Source organism: Lepisosteus platostomus, chromosome 18, assembly GCF_059453375.1.
Source record: "Lepisosteus platostomus isolate fLepPlt1 chromosome 18, fLepPlt1.hap1, whole genome shotgun sequence".
In the NCBI taxonomy this organism is placed as follows: Eukaryota; Metazoa; Chordata; class Actinopteri; order Semionotiformes; family Lepisosteidae; genus Lepisosteus; species Lepisosteus platostomus.
Window position 1 is genome coordinate 13,509,169 of NC_142628.1, and position 11,563 is coordinate 13,520,731.

The following is an 11,563-nucleotide window of genomic DNA, read 5'->3' on the forward strand; positions in this document are numbered from 1 at the left end:
AAACTAATGCATCCAAATGTGAAAATCCTAAATAAAACGAGCTTATCCGTAAAACTCAATTCTGCCGTTGAGTATTATTCCTGTTCTGTGTCGGCACTCAGACCTCTCCCATTGCTCCCCATCCCCTGCTCTTTCTGGGCAGCGGCTGTGCTCACGGCAGGCAGTATTATCACCCTGCAGCTCCCAGCTGGCAGCCCACTGGAGCTCAGCAGGTGTGAGCCTGGTCAGTACCTAGATGGGAGACTTGGGAAAGCTGAGGCTGCTGCTGGAAGAGGTGTTAGTGGGGCCAGCAGGGGGCGCTCGCCCTAATATCCCAGTATAGTGATGGAGACACTATACTGTAAATAGGTGCTGTCCTTCGGATGAGACGTAAAACTGAGGTCCTGACTCTCTGTGGTCATTAAAAATCCCAGGGCGCTTCTCGAAAAGAGTAGGGGTGTAACCCTGGCGTCCTGGCCAAATTTCCCCCCTGGCCTTTACCAATCATGGCCTCCTAATAATCCCCATCTATGAATTGGCTTAATCACTCTGCTCTCCTCCCCACTGAGAGCTGGTGTGTGGGGAGCGTTCTGGCGCACTATGGCTGCCGTCATATCATCCAGGTGGGGCTGCACACTGGTGGGGGTAGAGGGGATCCCCATTACCTGTAAAGCGCTTTGAATGGAGTGTCCAGAAAAGTGCTATATAAGTATAAGCAATTATTATTATTATTTGAATCCACAGAGGTTTTCTACTGTGGCAGCTCTGACATACCGGAAATATGCTCCTGGGGCTGGGTGGGTTTATGGTTAAGGGGGACCACTGCGTGACAGAGGAAGAAAATAAAGAGGCACAATGGCGGAGGCGCCGCGGCAATTATCAGATTATCGTGCAGAAAAGAGGAGGCTGGGCGTAAACTGTCAAGCAATCCAGCACTTGTCAACCAGCTAGGAGGCAGAGAGCTCAAGACTTACCCCATCTACAACCGTTTCAAGTGACTGCCTGGAGCAAACCAATTACCAGCACTGTCAAGACGATGGTGACTTCCTGAGTAATTTGCGGGCGCTGTGTGGGGCTGATCTGTCACAGGGGAATGTCCTTTCCAGTGAAGGAAACAGCTGGACTGCAAAACAGCTCAGATGACTGGCGAGGAAAGTCTCTCCGAGCCGCACTGTGGTGGGTTGTGCTCGCAGCAGAGTGCAGAGCAGGGAGACACAGTGAGAGCTGTGAGAGTACCCCACAGGGTACAGGAGAGAATAAAGCCACTGCAGTGCTCAGGCGAGGTGTAAGCATCGGGGAAGACAGTGTAAATATTCATGACGTTAATGTTTACTTGATCAGAAGGGCTGTGAAGTAAAAACGACGCCCCTGCACACTTCTCTTCATTCGTCCTGTTTTCACTCACTCACGGTTTGCACCGACTCAGAAACCTTTTAAAACCTGATCATTTCACCAACAAGCGCCAGGCAGGAGCCTGTACTCTCATGCCTGCCCATCAAGTAACTCAAGGGAGCCAGCACCTGCAATCTGTCCCTCTCCCACCCGCCAAAAAATAAAGAAATCCTTCGTCTGTGTCTGAGTGCACACAGCTTCCACAGACACGCCCCAACACGCTTGAGAGAAAATAATCAAAGAGAGAGCTCAGTTACTCAGACGCACCAGTTTATTGATTATGCACAGAGTTACACACAGATGCCATCTGATGCCTGAATCAGCAAGCTTTTCCAGTTCATTGATCAATTTAAGACACAGTAAAGCTATTTAAAAAATAGATGCAGGTTTTCATTCATAGTATAAACAGGGTATTCAAAAGCGTACTCAATGAAAATGCACACTGATGCATCTTGCATCACATCAGTTTACAGAACGAATAGAAAAAGCATTCTTTGAGCTGGTCAGTGTAGCAATAGAGAAATATATGCGTTGCATTAAAAATCCTCCATTGAGATCTCAGGTGTCATGACTGTGATGATGCTCGCGGCCTTGCCTCTTGGATCAGTAGTATCGGGCTAATTCAATCAGAAACAAAGATTAGAAAAGATGTTATGTGCTTATTCGCCAGAGTATACAAGTGGCAACAGAAGGGCTGATGTTCCAGTTAGCAATCTTCTGCAGCAAAGCAGAAGTGCTGTTTCTGGAAAAATATGTGCTCAGATATCACTCTCCTGTCCCATCAGTCCCTTGGGTTAAAATACTGTTCCAGACAGGAACTACAATCATCTCTGCACCAAGAACCAGGGCATCTCTATTTCTGTTTCAGCTGAATGTCTTAATTGCAATTCCAAATAATTTGGCTGGTACGATATATTTTTGGATTAATTCAAAGGTTTTGCACTTAATTATTTCATAGAGGAAAGTGGGATTCATAGCACTACACATGTAAAAAAGTCCCTAAGACTTGGAGAGAGACACTACATGTGCCCCGTTGATTACTGTAAATGCTTAGGCTAGATTAAGAAAGCAGGAGGTTCACAAGCTGGCTGGAAGATGTGGTAAGAAACTACGAGAATGGAGCAACAGTCTTCTGTTGAAAGGGACATACTTACAGCATTGATAAAGCCTGTTGATCCTCTCAACATCCAACCGGTCCATCTGTGTGGCGCGCCCAATGGCCACATTTGGATCGGGTTTGGGTACGATGGTGGGTTCTCTGTTTCTGGAGAAGGCATACCTGGAAAACGATGCACTGTGAGTGGAGATGTGCAGTGCAGCTCAAGCAGTTAGAAGCAGCACTTGCAGAGCGTCTGCAGGAGAGAACATTAGTCTGCATTCACTGCCACCAGTAGATTGATTCATAAATTTGGTGTCCTGGGCAGCCCACCATCTCCTCTGTAGACAACAATCACCTTTGTCATGCGGCAGAACTGAAGGTGGTAGAACACTAATTCATGCATATATATGGCAAAAAAAACTACACGACAAGACACTTTAACTTGAATCGTCTTTCCTAAATTGCATACTTGTCTACCACTAATGCCCCTCGTTCCTATTTTAAAGGCAGGCTTTAAAACTATCCAATCAAACCTTTATCAATCTGTACTGAGAGATATTAAAAACACAACAAGTGCTAATGGTTGCAATATTTGACGTTTCCTGCTCTGGCACCACTTGTGCGAAAATATATGACCCTCAGAAAGGATACAAGTGAGAACGGGCCACTGGGCCTATCTATCTAGCCCATTCGGTAGTTAGCAGTGAATCAATCCCAGGATCTCATGTGGCTGTTAAATGGCCAGGCAGCTTATTCCAGACTCCCACTACAGTTTGATGTCTCCTGCCTTGCTGTTAAATGGACTTCCATCTAGAGTCCACTAAGTGGAAATGTTCTGTTTGTGTATCACCAGCCTCATCTTTAAAAAATAAGCATGCAAACCACAAGGGCGATGTGCTGTACAGGGGGCCCAGTTCTGCACAGTTTTCATGTCTGGTTAACAAGCGCGTTGCTCAGCAGATACAGAGCACAATGCTGACATGCTTGCATGTTTCCACGGCTTGGGCCTATTCCGCAGTGCTGTGCCAGGTGGCAAAGTGGCATGTATGTGTTGCAAGGTACTGGAGACCTTTACATCACTGACCTTCCATAGTGCATGACAGAATTGTAGTCGTACGGAGTCCCAAGGTTATTGGTGTTAATCTTTCTGAAATTGTGCTCCATACCTAGAAAAGGAAATCATTTTGAATTATTGTGCAGGCTTCTAAATATTTCTAAGCTGCTTTTGAAGGAAGGTTGAAATTGTTAGGCACGTGGACATCTGGATTCCATATTTCAAAGTTCATCTTCATTTCAGAGGAAATCGTGGGACTTTCTAATGCATTTCAATGCAGTTCCTAAAGTACAACTAGCACCTTAATTATACTGAGGTTGGATGGAATAATCAAGCAGAAATGGGGCTGGTTGGCTCACAGTTACTGCTAAGGACAGAAATGGACTCGGGAGGTGTGTGATTTTAACTGTGGCTAAACCACGTTACGATCAGGCGTTACTGAATCTGGTCCTGGAGGGACGGATTCCAGACTTTCAGTCCAGCTGGGCTTGTCACATCCTAAATCAAATAATTCGAAACTTGAGCAGAGCGGTTTAACAACTTCTGCCGGCTCCACTCTTCACCCGGGGAGCGGTTTCGACCCGAGGTCTCCCCGCACCTCTGACGACGTTCTCCAGCAGGATGGTGACGTGGTCGTCGCGGTCGCTGCGCGTCTGCTCGTGGTTGAAGCCCAGCGCGTGGATGATCTCGTGCTGCGCCGTCCCCACGTACACGCAGCCCCCCCTCTGCAGGGACAGCACCTGTCTGCCCCCTCGCCGGCCCACGAACGAGAAGCACCTGAAAGACGCGGAGGTGGGGTGTGTGACACAACAGCATGGGGGCCGCCGAGGGCTCCGACTCGGGGCTCGGCGAAGCGCGGAGGCGAGAGCAAGCCACGCAAGGCAGACTGCGGGCGGAAACGTGCAGCAGGAAGGGCAACACAGCCTGTCATGGAGGTGTGCGTGTCCTTGCAGCCGGTGTCGGATTGATCCACCCCGCAGCACGACTGTGCCAAGCTCCTGAGGGTACTCTCACGCGCGGCAGTGGGCAGGATAGACAGACCCCTGACAGGCTCAGGATCTGTGAGTAACTCGGCCTTGAGGCCGTCCTAACCACTGACCCCCATAAAAATGCAAGCGAGCGCCTCAGAACTGAGCTGTTAGCTAAACGTGTGCTGTGCGCATAACCTGCCAAGAACTGGACGACAAAAAGAACGATTACAGAGCAGGAGTGGTAATAACCTAGATGTGCAAAACTTACCCTTTTCCAGAAGCTCTCTAATTGCTCATCAAAGTATATTTTGCTCTTCGCTGGTCCCGGAGTGTATCTTTAGCTTAATAGTAACAACATGCAAAACTCACAAAAAGCAGTAGTTTAAGCAGGGAGCTGCGTCAGCAGTCGTAGGCTACAAAGGAACAAGTAAAGGTTTATTCCTTGCTGAAAAGAGAAGAAAGGAAACGCAACGTTTCAGCTTCAGGTGTGAGAAGAAGGCTCCGCAGCCGAAACGTTGTGTTTCCTTTCTTGTCTTTTCAGCACAGGAATAACCCTGTTACTTGCGTCATGCGTACACATGACGGCAGGGGCGATGTCTTGAGAGGCACCGCCGTGCAGAGCCGAGCTTCGAAAACCGGCCAAGCTCTGCTCGGCTCTGTGCGCCTCTCGCTACCACGGCCGTGAAAGCAGCGTGGGGGCAAGGGGAAGAAGACTTTGTATTCATTTTTGATTCGAAGGCCGAGAAAGACGGGCTGCAATACCCAGCGCGAGACTCGATGGAGATGTAGTCTCGCTGTTTTTTGCGAGGCGTGAACTGGATGCAGGTGTAGGTCTGGATGGATCCCAGGGCACTCTCGATGAGCCCCCGCTCTCTGGACGCTACCAAAAGCAAACACATGAAGTAAAGAATGGGAATGAATTATATTCACAATCTCTCAGCATTCGGCTCGCTGCTGTCGCTTGGCGCGCTGTATGTGTGAACGGCAAGCTCAGATTCTGTTTGTTCTGAAAGGTTTTGGAATTCTACTTGCTATGATTAATTTGGTCTGAAGCAGACCTTATCCCCTATGGAAGCCCGTTTCCGCCATGGAGTAAAAAAAACGCGCTATGGTATCTCAGAATTCCGACTTAGTATCTCAGAATTGCGACTTAGCAACTCAGAATTCCGACTTAGTATCTCAGAATTGAGACTTAGTAACTCAGAATTCCGATCTCACATTTGCGACATGAGCTTTCACTTACATCGTGACAGTGTATTTGTTTTTTACATGAATCCCAAGCAAACCCTTTAAAGGCAGACATCGGGCTTCTTTTTTCATTCGTATCACGATAAGCAAAGGCACGAACACGGACGCAGGTGCTGCCTACATATCACGAAGCATCCTGGAAAGTTTACGGAGGGGGGATACAGATTTCCAGGGGATACTGAATTGGATACGACACCCGACATCCTCGGGTGCCGAATATCTTTCTCACTGGAAGAGGAGCGGCGGATAAGAAACACTTCACGGGTTAATGGGTACCGTTGCCAACCCAGGGCATTCACGCGAGCGCATCTTAAACACGCCAGGCGCGTCGCAAACAGCGCTGCGCAGCGCAAACTTTCCAATCCTAATCGTCACTCTGCAGATGTCACCAAAAATGGTCTCTTACAGAAGTCTCTGGAGATGACGAACGGAACGGTCACGACCCCGGACTCGGACTTGGGCCACAGGCAACCGCGGGAAGTGCAGGGGTCGGCGTTCCCCAGCTCGTCGCTCACGGCGATGTCGCCGTACTTGATCAGAGGGCCGCCGGGGATCTGTTCTGAATAAAAAGCAGAAGAAAAAGAGAAAGTGTAATAGCGCATACCCCCACAACGAACAGAAAAACACCAGTCTATGCTTTGCTTTGATCTTCAGATGCACAGCAAACCCAACAATGGGGACTGTCAGGCACCCATTGCAGAGCGACTAAAATACCGAAATGGGGCGTCTTAAAACTGGTTCCGAGGCGTTATCAAGATCTTGATGTATTAATTTCGGGGGCTCCTCGCTTCTCGCTAAAGCAACTCGGTTGTAGAATCTCGTAAAATTATGCTAAACGTGACATGTCCTATATCTTACCTAGATTCCTGTTGGCTTTCTCAATCAGATCCCAGACTGCGGGCGCCTCACCGCGTACTTTGCTGTTGTCTGTGGAAATAAAATAAGTGAATCAACTACGTGAAAATACTCTTTCCTGCTCTGTGGCGGCATACTGTACATGGAGAGAACCAGTATTTCATTTTTAATGCAAAATAGCGCATTGTCCAGAGGGCTCAAAATACAATCCAATAAAATTTAGCTATTAGCCATATCACCCTGCAACTCCTAGCTGGCATCCCACTGGAGCTCAGCAGCTGTGAGCCTGACCAGTACCTGGAGGGGAGACTCCTGGGAAAGCCAAGGTTGCTGCTGGAAGAGGTGTTAGTGGGGCCAGTAGGGGGCGCTCACCCTGTGGTCTGTGTGGGTCCTAATGCCGCAGCATAGTGACGGGGACACTATACTGTAAAAAGGCGCCGTCCTTGAGATGAGATGTAGGACCGAGGTCCTGACTATATGTGATCATTAAAAATCCCAGGTTGTTTCTCGAAAAGAGTAGGGGTGTAACCCCTGTGCCCTGGTTAAATTTCCCCCTGGCCTTTACCAGTCATGGCCTCCTAATAACCCCCATCTCTGAACATGCTTCATCACTCTGCTCTCCTCCCCACTGAGAGCTGGTGTGTGTGAGAGGACTGGAGCATCATCTAGGTGGGGCTGCACACTGGTGGGGGTGGAGGGGATCCCCATGACCTCTAAAGAGCTTTGAGGAGAGTGTCTAGAAAAGCAATATATAAATGTAAGGATTGTTTATTTATTATTTATTACAATCCAATTCATTAATTGTAAATACAATTGTTTGACAAGAACCAGGAACCAGGGGTGATTTGTCGTAGCCCAAACACGACAGTTCAATAAAAATGCTTACCTAAAGCGTTCTTCTGCTCTTTCTCCAGACTTGTGTCGTCACCTGCTGGTGCGGATGAACATTTCAAGAATAATTAGATCACGAGCTAATGCGCAGCTCGCTTTCACTGTGTTTGTGGGAAGAAGACGGCGCTAATTTGTACTGGTGATCTAGACGTCGGAATAGTTAGTCAGCTATAGTCAGGTGATCCCTAGATAGAATGACAGGCAAACACCGTGGAAGCAGCAGTTAAAAAAATAATAATTTCAGCAATGAAGGTAAAAAAATATTTCATGCAGCTAGTAAAAACAGAAATTACGAATACAAAATGGGAAACGCTGAACTAGAAGAGGCTACCCATAAAAAAAGACTGAGGTGTTATGTTGACGTGTTAGATGTGTTATGTGTTATCTTCTACACAGTGTGTGGCAGCTATTTAAAAGAGAAAATACTAGGCTGTAAATTGTAAGCGTAGAATTTACATCAGAGGATGTTGTTATAAGTTACAAGACGTGAAACTTATCTTACACTGCCACCTACTGACGGTTCATGGCGCTGTTTCGATAAAAAATATAATAACGATCGTCATATTTTCTCTTCATATAGCAAAGGGTGGTATATTCTCAGTGTCGTAGAAAAACGAAGTCATATTTAGCTTCAAAGGCGTGTGATTGATGTGGATGCGTAATGGATCAAAACATATTGTGCTATTCTCAGCGGGATGTTTACTGTTTAAATATCCTGTCCCAGTAGGTCTATCTTCAGCCTTGCTATGTGTTTGATACAGAACTATACCTGTGTAGCCGCTTTCTTCATTATTGATCTTCAGGTCCAATGAAAGCTGCAGGTGAAGAAAAGAACGGCTTCACATTTATATTAAAACTGACAAAACACTGCTGGATTCCTTGCGTATAACACTCTGTGCCTCTCATATCTTGACTTAACGGGCAGGACCTCAGTTAAAAGTGTCAACCAGTCAGATGTTTAAGTCTTTAGATTACGTTTATTGCATTAATCAGAAATCAATTAATTTATTTAATTTACATTATTAAAGAACGATGACTAACGTATTTTTTAAAAAAAGAGACGTTCAACCTTGATCACTGTGACAGAAAATAAGAAAATCGTTTAAATCGATCGCTGAGCTCTCCAGAAGAAACGACTAGTTTGTCTTGATTCTGATTACACAGAGTTCGAGACATACTGTAGTACTCCCAGCCCTCCATTCGTTTTAAAACAGCTTTAACCCTGGATCGCTGGATACGCCGGAGCCTATCCCGGCAAGCAAGGGGCACAAGGCAGGATACACCCACGCCAGTCACCGCGTAACTGCAGACAGACGAACATGTTTCTCCTTACCTCTACAGGGTAGCAGTGAAGCGCACGGAGCCAGGCGACAAAGAGGATGCTCGCGAGAACAGAGGTCATGGTGACAGACCCCACAGACTCAACCCGATGCCCTCGCGTCCTCGCGCCCATCTATATATATCCCCACTCCACGCTGCGAGAGCAGAAGTTCAGGGCGCCGTTGCACAAGCGTGTGGTGCAAACCCCAACGGTTTTAACAGAAATGCCATATATATCTGGAAAAAAAGTGTTTCCTCAACCTGTTGTTTCTGTGATTTGCATACTTGAGCGGTTCTATAAATCCCTAATGATTAAAATGTTAAAACCCGAGGAGTATACAGGATATTAATGTCTACGTTTGCGTAGATTCATGCATTTGTATATTATGCTAGGTTTTTTTTCCCCAAGCAAAAATAGAAAATATATATTTCGTTCGGTAAAGATTTTTCTGTGCCAATAAAAGTCTAAGGATATCAGTGCCTTGGTTAAAGAATATGTAATGTATTTTTATATTTTGTTACTAGTGGTACTGCAGGGCACTCCTATGCAGTATTATACAGTATAATAGCAGATCCCTGGGCATTAGTTTTTGAGAAGTTGACCAAAAGCAACAGAGTATGCAAGCTCGTCTCTAGTTGTTTATGAATTACCTTCACGGTTATGTAGGAAGCAAAGAGTCAAAGAGGAGTCCCCGTTATGTTTTAGAACGGTGCCCCAGAAATATGGAGTAGAGTAAAATATCTAGACTGTCAAGCACAGCTGAGCAAAGGTTGTGTGGAGGGGAGTACATTTCTAACACATTGGCTGGACACAGAGACATAATGCATCTTCCTGAAAAACAAAGAAGGTAACCAAGAAAATAAAATGACCAAGACTTAAACGGGTTTTTTATTTGCATCACAACAAATAAGAAAGCACACGTGCGCACAAACCACAATATGCTTTAAGAGCTTGTAGAATGAAATGCACAACAAAAGTGTTATTATGCGCAGGGCAATCAACGAAAACCTCAAAAGATGCAATTTTCCATACTGATCTTAAAAAAAGGATCTGAATGCTGCAGGTTACAACTGAATCCAGTTTGCGCTGTCTGCTCTTCTGACACAGGGCTCGTGCTTGTTCTGTGCCAGATTATAAACTCTGGGTGACAGGAGCTTCTCTGGTCATGCTGGCAAAGTAACAATCCATTTCCTTCGCTCCAGTGCCTTATGCCTTTTGCTTTCATATCAAAGGCTCTCAAAAGCACTTTACCTACAGGAGAGGAGCCACTTCATCCAGTACTGAAGTGCTCTCCCCGCCTGAAGACCGACCAGTTAGTTGCTTTATACCGGTTACATTCAAAGTAAACTTCAGATCGTTGAGATCCGGAGTTTCTGTCGAAAAGTGCCCTGGGATCTTTGCATTCCTGGGTTTATAATCCCAGCCAGTGGGCGATACCCAGCAAGAAGATGATCTTATCTTATTTTATACCCCCTACAGCATAGTGTACACAGTCACCATACGGTAACATTGGTTGGAATATTCTGGTCCCGAGTAGACTGCGCCACCTGCTGGATCCCCCCACTACATTCATTTCTCCTGGCGTTACATTCGTTTTATATAGTCGAATGTGCTGATTTTTTTTTAATCAACGCTGATATAGTATCCCCTGTTGCTGGTGTTTTTACGATGGACTTTTTTGTTTTGGTGTTTAAGGTTGAGCAGGAGATCTGTGCTTGGGGTCATAGTCGTTGTTTTTTTTTTTTTTCCACATCGCCTGGAGTTGAGAAACGGTCAGGAAACGCGTCCGTTTTCGCAACCGTCGGACTGCAGCCCTGTCGGTTCGCCTTGCGCTCGATCGGGTCCTGCCTCTCGGATTTGCCCCCCATTAAGAGGAAGGTGCTGTTGCACAACGTTAACAGCTTTGCGCCAGGGGTGAATTCGGTCTTTGATTAGGCAGCGACGCGACTTGATCGGCGCTGCATCAGATCCGCCAGAACGGTGTTGACGCTACCGGCATTTAACGTGACCTTATGGTATTTACATCTGGGGTCGGAAAGCAAAACCAAACTGCCCGGGATTGTGAAAATGGCAGGAAACATAATTGGGAAACAGCAGCCCCAACTGTGATTTATATGGTGATACAGTTCTCAGAATGGCGAGGAACATCACAGCTGCCTCCACACACCTGCTCCATTCTCAGTTCATAATGTTCCCATCAGGGAGACGGCATAGGGACCACAATTCAAATAAAAAACATTTATAAGACGTCCTTTGTCCCCTCTGCATTAAAACTACTCATTGACGGTCTGTCAATGTAGCCCCACCTCTAATTATCCAGTTACTTATGTATCACTTACTGTTGCCGTGATTTCAGTGTGATTTTATGTGACTCGTGTGTTTTGTACTTCTGTGGGAGAAGCCGAAGACAGCTTTCCGCAGCGGGGGACAGTGACGTGTCTGTCCGCAGTGCCGGGGCGCGGGTTCGAGTCCCACGTGCGCCGGGGCTGGGTGTTCCGCTGGGCGCCGTGTCCACTTTCTGCAGCCCCGCGACAGAGGGGGTCGAGCGCTCAGCTACATGAGAAAGGGGCGCAAATATTTAAGTCGCGTTGCCGAAAAAAAGCATTCAAGTATAATAGTAATACCGTGGGCGGCTTAGTGCTCGTTAGCCTAAGTTGTGCGTAAGTATAGGTCTAATTCTGGGACCTTGTTCAGCGGTATTAAATCATTTTGATATTTGCTTTGTACAACAAATCTCAGCAAATGCCCCTCCT

General features: G+C 46.6%; 1 protein-coding gene across 2 annotated transcripts; it reads right to left on the reverse strand.

The window, feature by feature from the left end:
• Window positions 1–1,624: 1,624 nt before the first annotated feature.
• LOC148645716 (hatching enzyme 1.2-like) lies at window positions 1,625–8,978 on the reverse strand. 2 transcript variants are annotated; one of them, XM_088611199.1, is made up of 10 exons: window positions 8,823–8,978; window positions 8,259–8,304; window positions 7,485–7,526; window positions 6,602–6,670; window positions 6,150–6,302; window positions 5,258–5,375; window positions 4,123–4,301; window positions 3,555–3,636; window positions 2,526–2,650; window positions 1,625–1,988 (listed from the first exon to the last, which is right to left on the reverse strand). In XM_088611199.1, the coding sequence occupies exons 1-10, from the start codon at window positions 8,940–8,942 to the stop codon at window positions 1,975–1,977; spliced, it is 948 nt and encodes a 315-aa protein (XP_088467325.1). In that variant the 5' UTR covers window positions 8,943–8,978; the 3' UTR covers window positions 1,625–1,974. The 2 variants fall into 2 exon arrangements, with proteins under 2 accessions (XP_088467325.1, XP_088467324.1); XM_088611198.1 differs by having other exon boundaries at window positions 7,485–7,529.
• Window positions 8,979–11,563: the final 2,585 nt, after the last annotated feature.